The 19,918-nt window shown below is 59.8% G+C and overlaps 1 protein-coding gene across 3 annotated transcripts in view; it reads right to left on the reverse strand.

The window, feature by feature from the left end:
• Positions 1-533: 533 nt before the first annotated feature.
• Positions 534-19,918, reverse strand: part of KCNH6 (potassium voltage-gated channel subfamily H member 6) — a 30,940-nt gene continuing 11,555 nt past the window's right edge. The window contains exons 4-16 of one of the 3 annotated variants that reach the window (XM_068661012.1): positions 17,934-18,043; positions 15,870-16,182; positions 14,173-14,384; positions 9,409-9,837; positions 8,264-8,663; positions 7,824-8,023; positions 5,889-6,141; positions 5,222-5,415; positions 4,735-4,834; positions 4,161-4,448; positions 3,597-3,777; positions 2,258-2,456; positions 534-1,897 (exon numbers count right to left, since the gene is read on the reverse strand). In XM_068661012.1, the coding sequence (XP_068517113.1) occupies positions 1,610-1,897; positions 2,258-2,456; positions 3,597-3,777; positions 4,161-4,448; positions 4,735-4,834; positions 5,222-5,415; positions 5,889-6,141; positions 7,824-8,023; positions 8,264-8,663; positions 9,409-9,837; positions 14,173-14,384; positions 15,870-16,182; positions 17,934-18,043 (3,167 nt within the window). In that variant the 3' untranslated portion in view covers positions 534-1,609. The remainder of the gene's footprint in view (positions 1,898-2,257; positions 2,457-3,596; positions 3,778-4,160; positions 4,449-4,734; positions 4,835-5,221; positions 5,416-5,888; positions 6,142-7,823; positions 8,024-8,263; positions 8,664-9,408; positions 9,838-14,172; positions 14,385-15,869; positions 16,183-17,933; positions 18,044-19,918) is intronic. The other 2 variants (XM_068661013.1, XM_068661014.1) reach the window with 2 other exon arrangements.

The following is a 19,918-nucleotide window of genomic DNA, read 5'->3' on the forward strand; positions in this document are numbered from 1 at the left end:
TTGGCGCCGCGCGGTGTCCTATTGGTCGGTTTGCCCTTCCCTTGCCGGGAGAACCTACCGCGGAGGTTGGTCCCGCCCTAGAGGGAGGCCGCGCTCGTTCTCGGCAGCGCATTGGCTGCCAGGGGTCGCAGTGGCGCGAGGCGGGCTCTCGAGCCCTTCTTGACAGCCGATTGGCTGGAAGCGCTGTCCGTCACCCCAGCCCGGGGCCCGCTTCGGGCGCTCCCTGTGGTTGCGAGTTCGAATCCCGTCTCCGCTGGGGGGGGGGGGGGGGGGCTGGGCTGTAATTAGCCCAGGGTTAATTACGGGGCTTTACTGCCAGTAACACCAAGCAGCCCGGCTTCCCAGGAAGCTCCTGCCTGGAGCTGGGCAGGCTGGGGCACAGTGCCTGGCTTCAGCCCCTCATGGCGGGGCAGGTGGTGCCTGAGGGCCCAGCACAGGGGGCGGGTCTGGGGGCTCCCTTGGGTGCTGCTCCCTTGGGTGCTCCCCAGGGGTGAATTTACACCTACTCCCAACAAACACAGCTGCAATCCTCGTTAGGTGCCAAAAACATCTTTATTAGCAAAGTGTACACTAAAACTCCAGAGAAAGAGACGCTCACAGTTTTACTACTCTCAAAGGGAGCTCAATACGTTACTTGAGCAGGCGGCCTAGGACTGTCACAGCATCTACCCGAACAGCGAGGCGGCAGTGCTAAGTGGGCTTCTCCTACGGGGGACGCTGTGGGAGTCTGCCAGGGACAGGGCCGAGGAGGAGGAAGCATCTATCAAACCTTTATCAAAAGAGAGAAGCTGGGAGGACGGGCTGGAGATGAGGTGTCGGGGACTTTTCGGCTTTCTGGGATTGTGCTTTTGAGTTTTGTGCTTTATGGCCAGGCCGGTGACCAGCTGGGTTCCTACAGGGATCGGTGAGATGCGTGTTGGGGTTTGCAAGGCGCGGTTGGCCTTGCTGGAGAAGTCAGTGCCCTAGGACTCGTGCTGAAGCGTGCTGAAGTGGCGGGGGTTGTTGGCTCTCAGTGTCTCAGTGGCCATCAGGTAGGACAGGGATAGCTTCTGTCCTCTGTCCTTGTCCTGGGCTTCCCACCTGCAGCTCCCCCCAGTACCGCGCTGTGGAGATCTCCTCCTCCTCTGGTTGACTCCCCTTTATTTTGTGGTGCCCACAGGCTCCGCTGGGCTGAGCCCAGTACCAACGCAATGGTCCCGGCTCCGAAGAGCTGACAGCAAAGCGCCCTCGCAGCTGAGAGCCACGGATTTGCTCCCCTCCAGTCGCTGTGGCTCACTCGGCTTTGTGCTGCTCTCGAGAGGAAGCCTTGGCAAGGAAGAGGCGGTGGGTGCTGTTTGGCCTAGCCAGCCTGTTGGTGGCCGTAAGAAAGAACTGCTCTGGGTTCGCTATAATGTGCAAATGAAATCTACTCTATGGAAACCGCTGGAAAACGTTGATCTTGGAAGCCAGCCACTCTACTCTTCCTTTCACGGTGGCAGAAGACAGCTACAAATGATACCCCTGAGCCAATGGCATTGTCCTCCGTCTTACCCCTGCAGTCAAAATCAACATCAACTGACCGAGCTCACAGTTGAGGTTCCTCTTGACTTGCTTCGCAGCCCCCACATCTCTAACTTCCAGGAAGCACTGGGTCGGAGAGGTGTCTCTGAATGTCCTGGTGCTCGGAAGATGCCTCCAAGTGCTCAGGGAGGGAAGGGAACCGAGAGCCCCGCAAGAGTCCCTGGGTGTTTGGTGCCCTTTGGTGGGGAGGCTCTGGGTTGGGGAGAGGTGGGGAATGGTGCTCCTGTTCGGAGTAGACCGTCATGGTTTCATCGGACGCCACGGTGAGGTGCATCCCGCTCGACAAGGAGTCCCTGGATTTCAAGTGGAACTTTTCCACCTCCGTGTAGCTCGGGTTCTGGTGGGAAAGGAGGAACCAGGTGGGTTATGGCAAAAGCAAAACATAGTCATACTTTCTCCTTACCCCATCAGGTCTCAACCCCTTCAAAATGTTATTTTGGGCTTGGGGAAGCCTAAGAGCAGAGGAACCCACCCCGTTCCCTACTGACTGGGAAACCTGGAAGCGCTGCGCCCACAAATCAGGGGCAGAAGCATCCCCAAGTAGATCTCTGGTTTCAGGACCCCTGGGCTTTGCCTGGACCCCAACAAACTTAGCTGTGTTTTGCATGCAGGAGAGAACTGCTGGTCCTCCCAGGGCTCATCCTTTGGGGGCAGCAGGAAGCTTGGTGGGTGCTGAGCCAGGACGGGGTGGCCTTACCTGCCCCAGGGCCGTCTGCTCCTCATCCTCCAGGGGTGAGCAGGGGGCGAGCGGCTCCAGGCTCCGCGGGACGACGCCGTACATGGCCAGGTTGTGCGAGGACGGCGAGATGGGGCTGTAGGCGGGCGGCACTTGGGACAGCTGGCGCTGCAGGAGCTGGAGGATTATATTAATGTCTGACGACATCCTGGACTCCAGCCTGGGGACAGAGCAGCCCAGCGTTAGCTCAGTGCGTCCTGCTGCACCCCGTCAGAGCCAGACCCACGGCGGGGTGGGGAGGAGGTGCTGATTCGGCTGCCTGCGGGTGCTGCTGCTCTGCCTGGTGCTGCTTGGGGAGATTTTTAGCAGAGCTTCAAACCGGTGCTGCCACAGAGAGGTCGGTCCTGCCGCCTCTCTCCTGCCACGCTCAATTTTCCCCTGCCTGGTTTTATTTTTTTGTGGAGCCAAATGGGGATCTGGAGCAGGGAACTGAGCAAAGTTAAAACTACCCCGGAGGGGGGGAAAAAACGTAGTGGTTAGTTTTAACCTGGATCAATTCTGCAGGCCAGCTGCCTGTGCTGACAAATGGGAGCAAGATGGGTTGGTGCCAACCTTTCTGAATGGAGTAATGGAGGGAAAAGGAAAAGCAGAATAAGCCCCTTCCTTCTGCCTTGTCCTAACCCTAGGTGAAACGAGCAACACTGGCAGCCGTGGGCACAGCCCTCCTTGCAGGCAGTAGCCCTGGGAGTGCTATCAGAGCAGATGGGAGGTCTGGCTCCTGCTGCTGGGGCTGGCACCTTGGTGAGACACCGAAATATGTGCACAGGCGCTGGGGTGAAGTGAGATTAACACGTGCAGCACCGTGGATGGGAGAGCTGGCTGCTAATGTGGGTGCTGCCTGGGGCCTTTAAACCCATGTTTCCAGTGCAGCCTCTTCCTTTTTATTCAAAAATCTCGTCCTTTTTCTTATTTAGAAGGCAACGATGTGCATGAGGAATTTTGCAGCTCTTTGCAAGAGGAAGAGGAGGCCTGCAAAGGGCTCAGGCTGTGAGCCTGGGGGTGTTTTCATGTCTGTGGTTGCATCAAGCCTGGAGGCACTGGCAGAGCAGTGGATGTCAGGGGTGATGGGATGGCAGAGACGAGGTGCTGGGCTGGAGCCTGGGCTGAGACTTGTAGTTGAGAAGCTGCTGCATTTACAAATCACCTCCACCTCCTCCCCAAGGACTGCAGAGTCCCAGAGGGTCAGGAGGTGGCATCTGCTGCACACAGAGCCTGGTGCAGCCACCGTTGGAGAGCAGGAGAAGGTGATGACCTGGATCTCCCCCTCCCCAGGTGCTCTCCAACCCTGTGCCCTGCCCACCTGCTGAGCTGAGCCTGCAGGAGCTCCAGCCTGGACTCGATCTGCCCTGGCCTGTAGTCGCTGTGCAGGGGGATGTCCCGTGAGCTGTGCACCAGGGAGACGTGCTGCAGGGGCTCCGGGTGGTGGTTCGGCCTTCGGTCTTCCCAGAAGGTGAACATGTTGGGGATGTCCAGGGGGGTGGCTGGAAGGAGAGGAGACCCCTCAGCACCTCTGATTTGTGTCCCCCAGCTCCCTGGCATGGAGATGCTCCAGGGCCCAGCACCCAGCGCACTCATGGAAAGCTACCCCCCGACATACACGGTGCTCAAGGAGAGTCCAGCACCCTGGCAGCTGAGGTGCTTATGGGGATCCATCACCCTGGGCACCCAAGGTGCTCATGAGCAGTCCACCACATTGGCACCCACCACACTTATGGAAGCTGCTGCCTCCTGTGTGGCCCAGCACAGATCTGGCCCCTTGGGACGGCTCCAAGAGGGGTCCCTGGGTGCTAGGGGAAACCCCATGGCACTGGAGTTTCTCCTAACATCCTTTCTTCCACCCTCCTACCAGCTGCAGATGTGCTACCTGTGTAGGACTGGCTGCTCTCCGCCGCCTGCTTGCCGACCTCCGTGCTGCTGGCGTTGGCAGTGATGAGGCTGAGCGTGGGCAGAGCAAAATCATCCTTTTTGGACGCGGGGAAGGGCTCAGCTTTCGTGGGGCTGCTGGGCTTGGCCTCGTTGTCACTGGTCTGGGAGCAGGGGGTGGTGCTGCTGCCCAGGTCATCCCACTGGTCCTTACTCAGCGGGTCCTGCGGGTTGGTGAGCTCTGAGTAGGTGTGATACTGCTCGGCATCAGAGGTGCCCGCGTCTGGGTCTGTGGGGCAGCACAACAGGTTAATTTGGGGGGTGGCACAGTGGTAAAATCAGCCCCCGTCCCCTCTGGGATGCCTGTAGGGCTGGGGCATCCTAAGGAGAAGGAGGGAAGGCAGCATGGATGTCAGTGTGGGGACGTAAAGGGACAGAAGCACCGCTCTGGGGTGCCTGCCAGGGCAACGACTGAATGGCAAATCCCACTCCCTGGCTCTGTCAATGCTTCGGGCTGCGGAGCTGGCACGGGGCCGGGGATGGCCGGGGCATGGCGAGGGAGGCAGGGGACTCACCGGGCTTGTTGGGCTGGCAGAGGGAGTGCTTGCGTCGGCGCACGCGCCGGTAGGTGCAGTCGTACTCCTCGCTGAGCGGTGTGCGGGGAACGCTGTCTGCCTAAGGGACAAGAGGGGCTGGTCACCAGGACAAGGTGCCATGGCCCACCCATGGGTCCTGTGGCCCATCTGTGGGTGCCAGGGCCCATTCGTGGGTGTCACAGTCCCTCCACGGGTGCTGTGTCCCATCTATGGGTGCCAGGTCCCATCCACAGGTGCCACCGCCCAACCACCATCCTTCTAGGCCTGGTCTCCAGCCACCTCTGGCTCTTCTTCACTTCCCCATCCCACACAGCAACTCCTGGGCTGGTGGCAGAGCTCAAAGGACCCTAAGGGCTGGCCTGAGAGCTCGGAGACTGAGCACAGGCTGACGTCCTCACTTCATCCCTCCTAGTGGCCAAATTGAAGGCATTGACGGGCCCATCCCTGGGACACCCCTGGCACTCACATCTCGCAGGTTGAAGGTGATCTCTAAGTTGCTCCAGAAGTTGTCGGAGAAGGCCGGGTACATGTCCAAAACCTCCAGCAGGTCCTCCCGCTGGATCTTGTGCAAGTCGCAGTAGGTCAGGGCCCTCACGTCGGCATTCGACTTCCCTGGGCGGGCATAGAGGCTGATGGGCTCCCCGAAGATGTCGTTCTTCCCTGTGCCAACAGACAGCTCGTTAGGGAGAGGTGAAGGCCCACCCCAGCTCTGCTGGACCAGGATACCTCACTTAGGGGCTTGGGGACAAGGGGGTGCCCAGAAACCCTGACCCTGACTGTGGGTGTGGAGATTACACCATGACACCACCACTCATGGGGAGACCAAGCCAGCAGTAAGAGCTGGGGACTGCTGAACCCTGCTATCTGTCTTCAGTCCTTTGGGGCCTCTCCCCAGCATCTCCAGGCAATCCTCCATCCTCCATCCACTTGTATGGTGACCAGCTGGATGATGAGGAACAGCCTTTCCTTCTCCAGGACTTGGAGAAGCCCTCTGCCCCTCACCTGCCACCCTTTGTCCATCGCTCATCACCCTTTACCTCGCATTTTTTGTCCATTGCCCTTCACCCATCACCCACCACCCTTCGCCCCTCGCCCAGCACCCCTCGCTCTCCCAGAAGGAAGGACTTCTCCACCTAGGATGGCCACCACAATGTCTTCCCTCAGGATCTCAATGGAGCCCCGGGAGATGAAGTAGAGCGTGGTGAGGACGTCCCCGTAGTGCACCAGGGTGTCTCCGGGCGGCGCGTGGGTCGTCTTGAACTTCATGGCCAGGGCTCGCAGGCAGCCTTTGCTGGCCCCTCGGAAAGCCTTGCAGTTCTGCAGCAGCGTGCGGTTGAGGTGGAGGCAGATGTCTGCCTGCAGGCAGTCGGGGAAGCCCTTCAGCACCTGCAGAGAGCGAGGCAGAGATGCCCTCACACCCCTGTCCCCGGGAAGGACAGCCACGGTCCTGCCCATCCCGGGGTGCTGCGTGTTGTGGCCAAATGGGGAGCCCCCAAAAAGCCAAATCCCAAAGCTGGGGACATCTTCTGAGCTCCCCTTGGAGGACACCTGCTGCCCCTGGCTTGTACCACCTGTGCTGGGGATGAAAGCACTCCTGAGCAATAAATAATAATAATAACCAAATGAATCTATTTATACCCACTGGTGGCATATCCCCCTTTCATCTCTCCACCCACTAATCTTGGCTGAATGAGAGCGCAAACTGGTAACGAGGTGCTGTCCTAATTAAACAGCACCTGCCTGAACGCCAAGGAGCAGCACAGGCCAGTTGTGTGCAGCAACAGCTGAATATGCCCGTGGCAAACACCTCTCCTCGAGCAAAAGCTGAACCTGAAGGTGAAATCAAGGTAAAACTCGCGACATGGAGAAAGTCACTGCCACCGAGGGCTTCGGATGCCTGCTCTGGATGCCTTGGTTTGGATGCCTGGTTAGGATGCCTCAGTTTCCCTACTGGGAAATCGGGGGCGGACGCTTCGATCGGGACGTGGGATGATTGATCAGAGAGTATCGTGTCTTAGCAGCATCCAGCAGGAGCTGGTGTGAGTGGTGGCACGTCCAAGCTCAGCTCATCGCAGGGGATTTGTGCCAGGCCCTGAGCTTCACGGGGTGCTGTGGCTTCATTTCCAGTTACTGCCACTGATGTCCAGCTCAGGGCGTTCCCTCCGTGGGAGAGGGATAACCTCAGGCTCTCCCAGCAGCAAAGCTCCCAGCGCTGCCCAGTTTATTGAGGCAGCAGCTGTTGAATTAATGCAAATCTGTCCCCTGGTAGTGCTCAAGGATGGAAGAGGATCAAGTCTTAGGAAAAAAAAAAGGAGGATGAGCTGGGAATGAGCGGGTTAGCAGCCTGGTGAGGGCTGAAAGTTGGGGAGCACCAGGTGCCACCTCTCTCCTCGCCTTGCCCCTTCTCATTCCTCTCTGCCTTGCAGCTGGCTGAGCCAGCACGTTTGTGCACAGGACCCCATGGCCAAGAGCTGAGTCCTGCCACCCCGAGACCACCCCGAGACCACCCCGGGCTGAGCCCCCCCTGCAACCCCACGGTGCCTCGGTGCCATCCAAGCCTCCCCACCAGGCTCCGAGCCCCGGCGCCTCTCCAGCGTGGCTCCCCCATTGATCCCCCCTTCGCTAACAAACAGCTGCCTCTCTGGGCTCTAATTAAAATGGATTGAGGTTTATTTAAATGCCCTCCTTTCCCTGCCGCCGAGAGCGGGATGCACTTTGCTTAGCAACCGGCAGCGTAGAGAGGAGCTGGATCGATCCCGGCTCTGCGGCACCAGCAGACACCGTCCTGAAAGCGCTTGGCGCCGACGGGGGCTCTGAGCTCCTCGCTGGCACCAAAGCCGCCCTCCAGCTGAGAAATGTTATCATGGGCCTGGAACGGAGGGATGGATAGATGGGGGGCTGAAGGAGAAAGGGGAAAAATAGGGAAAGAGGGCTGACAGACTCCCTTCAGCCTCCCAAATCTCCTGCCTCCTCTCCACCCTGGTCAAAAGGGTGGACACGTTTGGGTGGGCTCCCAGATTCAGGACGGGGTGCTGCATGAATTTGGGGCCTCCCCCTGCCGCACTCACCGCGTTCATGTCAATGCCGTTGGTGTAGGACCAGGCGTGCTGGAAATACTCCTCCAGGCGCTGGCGGAGGGGGTTGGGGATCTGGTGGAAGCGGATGAACTCCTTCACCCGCAGCATCTGCGTGTGGTAGCGGGCCGTGCCCGAGTACAGCCGCTGGATGATGGCGGAGACGTTGCCGAAAATGCTGGCGTACATCAGAGCTGCAACGAGAGGGCAGGACTCAGGGGGCCATGGGGAGATGCATACCCAACCACCAGAGACTGCAAGCAGCAGGTTCCCAAATCCCCTATTTCTATCCCCTCATCCTCTGTGCACAAGAGGCACGGGCAGAGGGAGATCGTCTCCAAAACCCCACGTGCCGCAGCCTGGTGGCTGTCCCCCCACGTCACCCCACAGCAGCCCCTCCAAGCTCCGGGGCAGGGCCAGGGCCAGGCACTCACAGCCGATGAGCATGACGCAGATGGAGAAGATCTTCTCCGAGTTGGTATTGGGCGAGACGTTGCCAAAGCCCACACTGGTGAGGCTGCTGAAGGTGAAGTAGAGGGCAGTGACGTATTTATCCTTGATGGACGGGCCGGAGGAGAGGTCGCTGTCGTTGTAGCGTTTGCCGATTTGGTCGCCCAGGTTGTCCAGCCAGCCGATCTTGTGCTCCATGTAGGGCCGCTCCACATTGCCGATGGCGTACCAGATGCAGGCCAGCCAGTGGGCGATGAGGGCGAAGGTGCACATGAGCAGGAAGAGCACGGCCGCCCCGTACTCCGAGTAGCGGTCCAGCTTGCGGGCCACGCGGACCAGGCGCAGCAGCCGGGCGGTCTTCAGGAGGCCGATGAGGGTGGTGGTCTGTGGGGCAGAGCAGAGACAGCTCAGGGACAAGCAGGGGGGATAAATGTGGCCAAAGGCGTGTCTCCAGTCTATCCATGCCGGCTTTGAAGGCTAAAAAGGCACTTTGAGAGCATGAATCACTTGGCCTGGAGGTGACACCTGAAAGAGGCTAGGTGGATCGTGCCACAAAATGGACGGCCTCCCTCTGCTGACTGGGCAGGGAAGGAGCCCTGGGATTACAGGCGAGCACGCGAGAGGAGACAAGGCCAATCTCATGTTTCTTGATGGGTCCTCACCTTTTGTAGACCCCAGAATGGCTGCTTTTCACCCCATCCCATGGGCTCTGAGCCATGGTGGGGCCTCCAGGTAGCACAGTAACAACAGACCCATCCCACTGCCTACATTTGGAGTCTGTCTTGAAATGCAAGCCCAAATTCACCCTTGCTGATGTGTGAGGCTGGTCCCTAAACTGAGCTCCTGGCCTGCTGTGCTGGGTCAGCCCTGGGCTGTCTCCCCGGCAAGGAGAGCGGGTCCAGTTGGACATTATCTTAGCTTATAGTAGAGTCTGCGTGGCTGCCTGACCCTTTGCAAATAAAAACCCAGCTTCCAGCTGCTTAATAAAAACCTGTTAAACATCCTTGCTCATCCCTCTGACCATCTCCTTGCAGACCTATCCTCCCACCGCTTTCATTAACCCATCCATACCCCTCTCGTTCTCTCCCCTAAACCCCTCTCCCCGTCCCTCCACGAGTCCTCTCCTCACCTCGTCAGAGCCGGAGCGGAAGATGAGCAGGTCGAAGGGGATGGCGGCCACCATGTCGATGAGGAACCAGCCCTTGAAGTAGTGGATGGCGATCTTGCCGGGGTGGCTCACCACCTCGTCGTTGATGTTGACGTAGGTGGTGCGGAAGTTGATGACAATGTCCACGATGAACATGATGTCCACGATGAGGTCGATGATGTTGAGCGGGTCGCAGGAGTAGCTGCAGTTCCAGTGCTTCTCCTCCACCTGCTCCTCGTTGAGCAGAAAGGCGGCCGAGTAGGGGGTGAAGACGGCCGTGTAGATGACCAGCAGCAGGATGAGCCAGTCCCACACGGCCTTGAAGGGACTGTAGTGCAGGATGGTCCATCGGTGGATGCGCGGTGCCTGTAGCTTGTACTCAGGGAGGACGTCGGCCCCCAGGGACAGCACCTGCCAGGAGATGGGCATGAGAAGGACGTGGAGACCAGGAGGGAGGTTGGACAAGGCTGGGAGCCCGGTGAGGGTTTCCCTTGTGCTTTTAGGGCAGCAGGGAGCATGCAGTGGGGTTTCTACATCTATTTCACTTTGGTTGCCTTCATGTGTGTCTGTCCAGGAGGCCACAAGGTGAGGTGACCACTGTGGCTGGCACCAAGGTCTGCCTGGCTCCTCGGCCAGCTCTGTTGGCTGGAGGACCCTCAGGGCAGGCATTTTTCCACTTTACACCCTTGAGACCCACACTGGCAGGGAGGACAGTGCCTCCTATCATGCCTCCTTGTGCCCTCAGCTTAGTGCCACCAGCCCAGGAGCTGCTGGGTGTCCCCACCACAAGGCACAACAAGCCTGGAGATGCAGTCCCGTGGCTGTGCCCCCAAGGGTGATGGCACATTAAGCATCCTGCAAGCCTCATGTGATGCCTTTCTTGGTCACAGCAGGACCTTCCCCTCAATGTCCCTCTGGGACAGAGGGGACAGCTGGGGCCACCCACAGCAAAACCTGGCCTTGAGCAGTGCCCGTTTCCCATCTGAGCATCCTTAGGGAGGGGACAACCTGTGACCACCGAGGGGCACACACCATCTCACACGCACAGCCAGCCTGCCGCGTTGTCACACGCCCTGGATTTGTCTTTCCTCCTGGGGACACAATCCCACAGCACCGGTGAGTCCCCCCATATCCCAGTTCCCCCCTCCAGGCCCACCGCCAGCTCCTGGTGGGCTCTGAAGCCACCGTGGGGACACAACGCAAGGTTTTGGGGACCGAGAGGGCTGGGGCTGTCCTACTTTGGATGCTGAGATGGTGGCATGAAGGGGGTTATTTGGAGTTGGGGGCAGCCAGATGCTCCCTGCCTGTCTTTTACACTCTGTTGTCCTGTGGGTGTCCCCACAGTGCCCACCACCCGTGCTACACAGAGGAGAACAAGGGGCATCCCCGCACGGAGGCCCCAGAAAAACGGGTGTGATTCGGTGCCAGCCTGCAATATCTGTCCTCGAGGAGAGAGTAGGACCCATGCCGATCCCACATCCCACCAGCAGCCCCATATTCCCTGAGGTGGTGATGGGCACCACCACGACTGCCAACAGCTCCGGAGGAAGGGCCGGATCCTTCAAGGCTTCAAGGTGCTACCTGAGGGCTCCTGCTGCTGTGACCCCGCACAGATCCGGCCCCACAGCCCCATCCCACCACGTCCTCAGCTCCTACCTGCCTGCGGCTTGCCCGGCGCCCTGGGTGGCAGCTGACCCGCGGTGAGGTCCGGGTGTCCCCCATGGGGGTCCCCAGCCCCATGCGCCCACGCAGCGACCGGCGCAGGGGGCGCAGGACCGGGGCCGCGGCATCGCCCGCGCAGGCACGCACGCGCTCGGCCGGGCGGGTGGGAGGCATGCGGCTGCGAAGGGCATTCGGGAGCCCAGCGTGGATTAATCAAACCCGATCGATGCTGGGGCCCCCGTGGGGACGAGAGCGCCAATGGGGCCGCGGGAGCTGCCGACGTGGCCGGCGGACGGAGAGGGAGGGATAGGAAAAAGTGACTGAAATGCAATCGTTGCGGAGGGGAGTGAGGCACCGGGTGGGCTTGGGGAATGGTTCCCGCGGGGACAAAGCGATGCTGCTGGAATTTTTGGTCCCCAAGCTGAGATGTGTCCCACAGACCCCAAACGGTCTCCAGAGCCTTGTGTCTGGGAAAGCCGGCGATGCTGCCACCCTTGTAGCCAAATTGCCCTGCCCGGCTGGGAGCAGCTCGGTGAGGCCAGTCCCAAATCTGAGCATCTCGAGCGTTGTTCCCTGTGCTCAGATGCCTGCTGTGCGCCCCTGCTCCTGGCACCTGGCTCCTGCAGCCGGAGCAAGAGTGGGTCGAGCCCCCTTGGTTTCCAGGCAGGGATTAATAAAAAAAGGACAACCACAAAGATTTGAGGCAGAAAAGGGAAAAGAAACAACCTTCAGAAGAGCATCTAAAGCAACCCAGAGGGAGGGAATGCCTTCAGCCTTGTCCCCGAGGCCTGCAGGTGGCACCTCTCGGTGGCCTGGGTGGTTCAGGGGGTGTCTGAGGGTGGCAGTGCCGGGTGTCCCCCATGGTGACTCCATCGGGTGCGCCTTCCCACATCCCCTTTCCCCTGCACTTACCGGCTTCAGCTGCAGCCGCAGGCTCATGCTGGGGGTGCAGGGTGCTGGTGCTGGGTGCGAGAGGTGGCCGTGGGAGGGAGGAGGAGGAGGAGGGAGGAGGGAGCAGGGTGCGTGTGGGCTGTGGGTGATGGAGGGGGGGCCCTGATGGCCCCAGCTGACCCAGGCCACTGCTTGCTCCCCGTGGGGCTCAGGGCAGAGCAGGTGTAGCCCCTTCCCCTTCTCTCTTTGCCCCATGCAGGGGGATGGGGATGAGGAGGAGGACACCAAGCTGGGGAGGGGGACACACCAGAGCCACCAGGAGACCCTCAAGCAAAGGGACCGGGCAGGATCAAGCCCATGGTGCTGGCTGCAGGCAGGCACTGGCCTTTCCCCCCTCTCTGATCTTCACCCTCTGGTGCAAATCCTGACACCACTCAGCACCTCCACCCCTCTTCCCCATCACCCCCTGACCACCTCCACATCTTTCCCCCTTCCCTGGGGACCCGGAGAGGTGCCACCCACAAAACAAGACCCCAAGCTGGTGGCACTGACCCCGCAGCACCCGAGCACCTCCAGCCATGCAGGCTGAGCCCGGCGCACTCATTGCACTTGTGACCGACCCTCCTGCCTGCCCCGAGCAGCCACTGACTGCCTCTCCCTGCTGCCAGCCGGTATTTTTAGATGCCATCAGCCACGTCTCGCCTCTGTCTCTGCCTCGCTGTGAATTATTTAGAGGGCAGGAGCAAGGAGCTGTGGCGTGGTGGGAGGCATGGGGTGAGGATGGGCAGGATGCTTGGGTCCCCTGAAGCCATAGGGAGATGTAATGGGAGGAGAGGTCTGTCCCATCCCATCCCATCCCATCCCATCCCATCCCATCCCATCCCATCCCATCCCATCCCATCCCATCCCATCCCATCCCATCCCGACACAGAGGCCACTCGCCGTCCTGCTTCAGCCTTCGGGGCTGGTCCCCAGGTCTCTGCGGTCACCCCCGGATCAGAGGGGTGCAGGCTGACGGGGTCAAGCCAAAGCAGGGAACAAACCTAAAACCCATCCCATGCTGTTTGGGGAGAGCCCGTCCACCCCGCACGGAGGACACGAGGTGGAAAGTTTCCTGGCACCAAGCTCCTGGGAGGGAAGATCTGCTCTGAAGGAGCAAACTGCCAAACCCTAGGGCTTTTTTGGGCTCAGATGGCTGCATTTTCATTAAAATTGCCCTTGGCTGCTCCTAGCAGTGGTGGGAGGTGCCCTTGGATGTATTTTGCATGCCACAGCTCCCCCGTGCCTCAGTTTCCCCACTGTTAACAGATCCTGACCAGGGCTGTGGGATGCAGCAGCACCTCCCACGTGCACCAAAACGCCACTTTCCCTGCTCACACCGTGGCTCGGCACCTCCCCTGGCCTTTTAATTAGCTCGCTGCCCCAAAGTCATTATTTCCCCATGGGGATTTAAAAATATTTCCCTTCCTGTGCATAGGAGGGCAGGCAGCTGTGGGTCACAGGCACCGTGGGCAGGTGACAGCAGGGTTGGTCCTCGCCACTTTGCGTCCTGTTCCTCCTCACACCCATGCCACCACGTCCCACGCTCAGGGCCAGCAGGGAGCTCGGTCCCTCTGGGGACAGGGCAGCGCCGTGTGTTTGCCTTGTGGTGACAGTCCGGGGACACACGTGTCCCCTGTGGTGACAGGGTGATGCCATGTGTGTTCGCCACGGTGACAGCGCGGCGTCATGCGTGTCCCCTGCAGTGACAGCGCAGCGTCACACGTGTTGGTGACAGCGCAGTGCCACGTGTGCCCGGTTTGGTGACAGTGCAGTGCCACCTGCTGTCTCCCAGGGGATCCGTGGGGTCCCCAGCTGAGCACACAAGGGCCACCGGTGTCCTGGGGACAGACAGAGCCTCCCCGGCAAAGGAACCACGGGCACATGCAGGCACACGCGTGTGTCCCCTTCATGGCCACCATCATGCCTGTGTCCCTCTGGGCACAAATTACCCTTAAAAAGTGATTCAGGAAAAAAAATAAATAAAAGTATATTAAAACATGCAGAGGAAAAGATGAAAACCAAATGCTGAGATGCTGCCCAGGGTGGAAACTCCAGGTATCATTGCCCTCTCCTCCCAAAGCCACTGGAATGGCCGTGACCACGTCCTGGTGGCAGTGCCAGCACCCCAGTGCCATCTCAGTGCCCACGTACCTGCGTGACCTTCTCGGTGACATTCTGCGTGCGCTCCATCACCTTGTGGGGCGCGATGATCTCAATCTCGGTGGTGGAGCCCGAGCGGTGCTTCTCCAGGTTGAACTCCACGAAGTTGAGCGTGAACTGGGGGATCTGGCTGATGGTCCGGTACTTCATCAGGTCCGAGTCCGAGGTGGAGTTCGGGGGGTTGGGTTTGACGTGGGAAGCCTCTGAAACAGGATGGAGAGGAGCGTTGAGGAGGGTGGCGAGGGCAGGAGCAGATTTGCAGAGCTCTAACCTCGGTGCGGGACCACCACGGGGTGCCACCAGAAGGCACGGACCAGGCCATAAAGGCTTGGCTTCTTTGGGGTGGCTTCTGACGTGGGATGCCCAACCCAAGACACCCGAGGGGGGCTGCTTTTCAGGCACATCACCCATCTTCTCACCATTAAACCTCCTTCAGGGGGCTCGGATGGGATGCCAAAATGCGGAGGCACCCAACGTGCTGTGCTACCCCTGAAGATTGCTGTGGGTTAGGGACCGGTCCCAACGAGACCCACCAGGGAGGGATGTCAGGAGCTGGTATGAAAGCAGATGAAGGGGAAGGTGGGCGTCCTCCACCCCTGCACACTCCAGCATGACCCACACAGCTCCTCAGTTCCTCGCCTTGGCTCTTGGCCACCAAAGCGAGCCAGGAGATGGGCAATGTCCCCACCCAGACATCTCCTCCTCCCTCAGTTCTCCCGAAGAAGAGCTGTGGTGGGGTTGGGGTCACCGTGCTGTGGGGGCTGGATCCCACCTGGTTTTCCTCCCTGCCTCACCCTGGTGCAGGACCAGGGAGGAAGTCCTGGAGGCACCAGCTTGGTCTGGCCCATGGCAGTGTGTACCCACAGAGGTTCTCGTACCCACACCCGGGGGTTCGGGAACATCCCCAACACCACAACCAGTCTGTCCCACCCCCTCCATCTCCTACGGCCAGGGCTGGGTTATTTTTTCATTTTTTTTACCCCTTCAATCCCCTACATTCTGACATCACCCCAAGAGGTGTCATGGGCAGGAGGTGCCGAAGACCCCGTGGAGGTGCCCTCCTGCTGCCACCCTCCTCCTGCCCGCTCAGCCCCTCTGTGCCGTGTCCCCTCCTGAGGTCCGTAACTTGTGACTATTTGAGGACCACGATCCCCCACCCCGATTCCTCAAGCCAAACACCGCATGCTGATCTCTCCCCATCCCCAATTATTGAAGCTTCCCTTGCCTGCCCTCCACCTTATTTAGCATCACGTCTACGAGAACAAGAGGTCCGAACGTGAACACGGGGTGGAGGCGCGTTTCCTTCCACCCTACAGAGGTGGCCTGGCTGCTGTCCCCTCCACCTCCAACATGGGGACATCACTCACGGGGCCATCACACTGCCTGCCGACCCCTTCCCTCCCTCCTGGCCAGGTGGGATGGCATCGAGATGCCTCTCACCCGGGGCAGCCAAACACAACCTTACACAGTCTATGGCCCATGCGCAACGCCACCGATGCTCTACGACCTGCCTACGCAGGGAAGCACGCCGAGATCAGCGGGTTTGAGGGAGGAGATCCCATTTAATCTCCACTTTGCAGAGGAAAAAGCAATGCAAGGTAAGAGACCTCCCCCCCCGAGACGTGCCAGTGGCCCCTGGGGCCGTCGCTCCCGCAGTAGGACCGAAAACTCCGGGGTTTTTCCCCTACCTGAGTTTGCCCTCCTTTCCCTGAATTTTCTCTGGAACTCAGACCTCGCAGCCTCAAAGTTGTCCAAGGAGGAGACCCTGCGGAGGCTGTGGAAGCTGCCCCCGGGGCGAGACCGAATGAAACCCCACGCAGAGTACGGCCCTCGCGGGCCCAGCGAGGGAGGCTCTTGTTTCGGGGACGAGTGTTGTAAGGTGGGGTCGGCCTCCAGGCTCGGCCTCCTCTCCTTTTCCAGGAGGGATTCGGTCTCTGACTGCACACAGTTCTCCTTGGGCGATGTCTTCAAGTCCCTCAAAATCAGGGAGTCGCCACCGGGCTTTAAGACAGCCGGGAGAAAGGGTTTTATTAGAAGGAGTCCTCGCGTGCTGGGGGGAAGGAGGGAGCTGGGGAGGTAAGAGGAGGGGCAGGGGGCCGGGAAGCGCTGCGGTTCCCCCGTTCAGCTCCAGCTTGGACCAGAACCGAGGGTGCTTTGCGGTGGGGGTGACCGAGCCCTCGGGGACGTGGCAGCCCCAGGACGGTGCCAGGAGCCGGCTCGCACGGCCGCGGGGCTGTTTGCAAGGCGTAGCTGGAAGCAGGCAGAGCAAGAAGAGAAGAGGAGACCCTAAGGGTGGGTTTGCCTGGAGCACCTGCCCTGCAGCGCTCTTTCCTGAGGTGTCCCCGTGTCCCACCACCGGTCCTGCCTTTCCCTCACCCCTTGCAGGAGCTCAGGCCACCACGGCAGGTGGGTGCCCGGGGTCCTGTGCTGCTGTCTGTCCCGGGGAAGGGATGTGCTCTGCACCGGGAAGCCCTGGAGATGCTGCTGGGTTTGCAAATTCAGCCCTATGAGGTCCTCCCTCTCCTCCAGCGCCCCTCGGCCATTGCTAAAGGTTGCTCCCCGGGGACCTGAAGAGCTTCCAGCCTTTAACGGCCTCTGCATCGAGGAGCACAAAGCCACCACCTTTTGGGGCAGAATCGTTTGGGTCCATGCAGCCATGCCTGTTTCGGGGACCGGGGCTTTGAGCGCGTGCCCAAGGCACGGTGCAGCACTCCTCACCATCCCCAAGGGCCTTATCGCAGGTTGTAGGATGTGGTGACCATTGGGGCTGGCTGTCCCTGCTCCTGCCAGGCTCTCCCCACTTGGACCAGACTCCACCAGAGCGGTGGACCATCAGGACGTCCTCAGGGCGCATCTTCCACGTGTGTGCCCCCAAAATGCTGCAGTGCTTCACCGTGGGGCGCCCAGAGCCTTTAGCAGCACTGGTGGGTGTGGGACCAACGTACCCAGAGCAGCTGACAGCACTACGGATGCCTTCAGCTCGCCACAAGCACAACCTGAGAGGAGACATGCACCTCCCGCCTTCCCCAAGCTGTGATTTTGGGAAGCAGCTGTATCCAGGCTGTCCGGATACACCCAGCGCAGCAACCGCCTCGTGCCTGGGGATGCCTCAGCAGAGCGAAAGCCTCCTGCCCACAGCCCCGTGCCTCGAGCTGGAGGGTTTCAGCAAACAACACGCCTTTGCCCAGAGGTACCTCGAGCACTTCCGACAGCCAAGAAGACACTGAGAAGAGCAAGCTCTAAAGAGGTTCCTCCGGTACCTCCCCAATCTCATCAGATCGGCAGTGACAGCATCACCCTCCATCACGGTCTTTGCATGAGGACTGAGAAGCCAGAGCTGCCTGGGCTGGTCCCGGCCAGCAAAATGGGGAGAAATGTGCCATTTCGAGGTTTTTGCCTGCAAGCCCTGCCAGCTGTGCTCCCTGCTCACGCCACACCTTCTCCAGCTGCCACCAGCATCTCCGCGGAGGGGACATCTCCCCCGACCTCCGCCATCCCAAACAACTCGCCCTACGGAGCCGGAGCTTCCTCCCAGCTCGGCACAGCTCCCGCTCCCCCCGTGAGCCACGGCTGGCCCTGCGGAGCAGCACGGTCCCATGCCACCGAAGCAACGCCGCCGGGGCCGGAGCCCCCCAGCAGCGGGTACGGCCCGAGCCACAGCAGCCGAGGGGGAGCGGGGATGGGGAGAGCGAGGAAGAGCGCTGGGTCCTGGCCTGAGGCACGGGCTCGTATCAGACAAAGGCTGCGGTTACCTTTCCATAGTCAATGGCTACTCCATCAAACTCACTGGTGGGCAGAGATTTCCGCTGGACTTTGAGTCGCCGCAGGGACGGGAGACTAAACTTCAACCGCCTACCTTGACCTTGTTAAAAAGAAAAACACAGACAAAACACAAGAGACACAGATGTAACCTAGCTGCACGGGATGGCCGCAGCGAGGCAGGTCGGGGCGGTGGCGGGGGAATGGGCTGCGAAGGAATTTGGGTGGTTTTGGGGGACATGCGTGGGCCTTCCTCCTGCGGCGCTCACTAATCCCGCAGCAACGTGAGCTCAGGGCAGACCCTGAGCACAGCGGGGCTGCAGGAGACCCCGGCCACTGAGGATGCAAGAAGGGAAAGGTGCGGAGCGTCTCTAAGCTGCTTAAAGCCACTTAGGGGATTTGGACCTGGAGGAAATCGAGCCTCTAAATCTCCTTGGTGGGACTCAGGGGAAAAAAAAAAAAAAAAAAAAAGAAAAAAAAAAACACAAAAGCAACAAAACCAAAAATACAACGTGCAAAAAAATCCTACAAGTTAACAATTAGGAAAAGTACTTCCAGCCATTTTGTCCAGTGCTGGACCAAAGTGTTGGGGTTGCCCCTGGGGACAAGGGCACTGCCTCGCTGGAGCCCAGGACCAAGGTGAGAGCAGCTGGGGCTGCAAGGAGCAGCAGAAGAGGGTGAGGAGGGGAAGGGGTGGATGCAGAGAGAGACCAGCAGCAGCCACAGCAGGACCCGATGTCCCTGGTAGTGATGCCCAGCACAAAATCACTCGTCCTCCTCTGTGGCTGCTCTGCGGAGCAGACCACGACCCTCAAAACCAAACTCGCATCCCGGACCAAAACCTTCCCTGGGCAAACCCCGTCAGCAGGGCCAGGAGCTGGGCAAGGCTTGGACCAGCTTGGCTTCACCCTACACTAAAAGCAAAGCAGCCGAAATCACCATTGGATGAGCCTCTGGCTGACTTTCCCTGCGTCTCATCCCTCCACTGGCGGCAATACCTCTTGGCAGAGGGACGCGGGATGCAAAATAAGCTCCAGAAAGGCACCGTCCTCTGGGAGAAAGCAGCATAGTGTGGAGCTGACGGGTTTTGGCACAATTCGCCTCCCCTCACTTAACCCCAAAGCACTGCCGAGCTGCTCGGTGTCAGAAAACCCACGCACAAGGGGCTGGTCCGGGCTGGCCTCTCCCAGCAAGGCTCCTTGGGGTGCGCAGGGAATCACTCGGTGCTGGCTCTGTTTGGGCACCTTCCGCAGCCAAACCCAGACCTCGGGGGATGTTCAGCAGGACGGGAACGCGTCATATGTCGAGATGGACATATGAGAGCTGGGAGGCAACACCGGTGCTGGTATTTAGGACGTCCACAGCAGTTCATGCACGGAGGCTAACTGCTCTTGTCGCGATGCACCAGAAATATAAACCTATAAACCTCGCCAGTTTACAGACACAGCAGGATAGACACACACCCACCGCATAGCTCTGCTCGTCCCCTCTGCATATGCTTGGCCTGAGGATGCACAAAACCCAAAACCACACACAGCATCCCCACCGGGACCTGCAGCCGCGCACGGGAACCCCTTTGTGGCACCGGGGCTGTGTCCGTGCACCGAGCGTGAATGCATTAAAAACACGTTACACTATAAAAAGGGCAGCGTGAAGGGACCCCGCCAGTCCCCAGTGCAGCCCCAGCCCTGGCTGTGGTCCCAATCCTACTGTGCCACCCCCAGTGCCATGGGGGGACAGACCCAGGCTGCTCCCACAGCTTTAGCCTGGTCCCCAAATGTCCTGACGCAAGCCTCTTGTAGTGCCCCGCACCCCAGGTAGTTTTTTATAGGAAGATTTATGTAAGATTGTTCACCTGTTTAAAATACAGGTGGCTGGCACAGTGGACCCTATAGCAGGAGGGTATTTGGAAGCTCCACCTCTGCTTCCCATGGTCTGGTCCAACTTCGGTATCGTTTGGTACCCGCACCCCCTGCAG

Source organism: Anas acuta, chromosome 25 (genome assembly GCF_963932015.1).
Source record: "Anas acuta chromosome 25, bAnaAcu1.1, whole genome shotgun sequence".
NCBI lineage: Eukaryota > Metazoa > Chordata > Aves > Anseriformes > Anatidae > Anas > Anas acuta.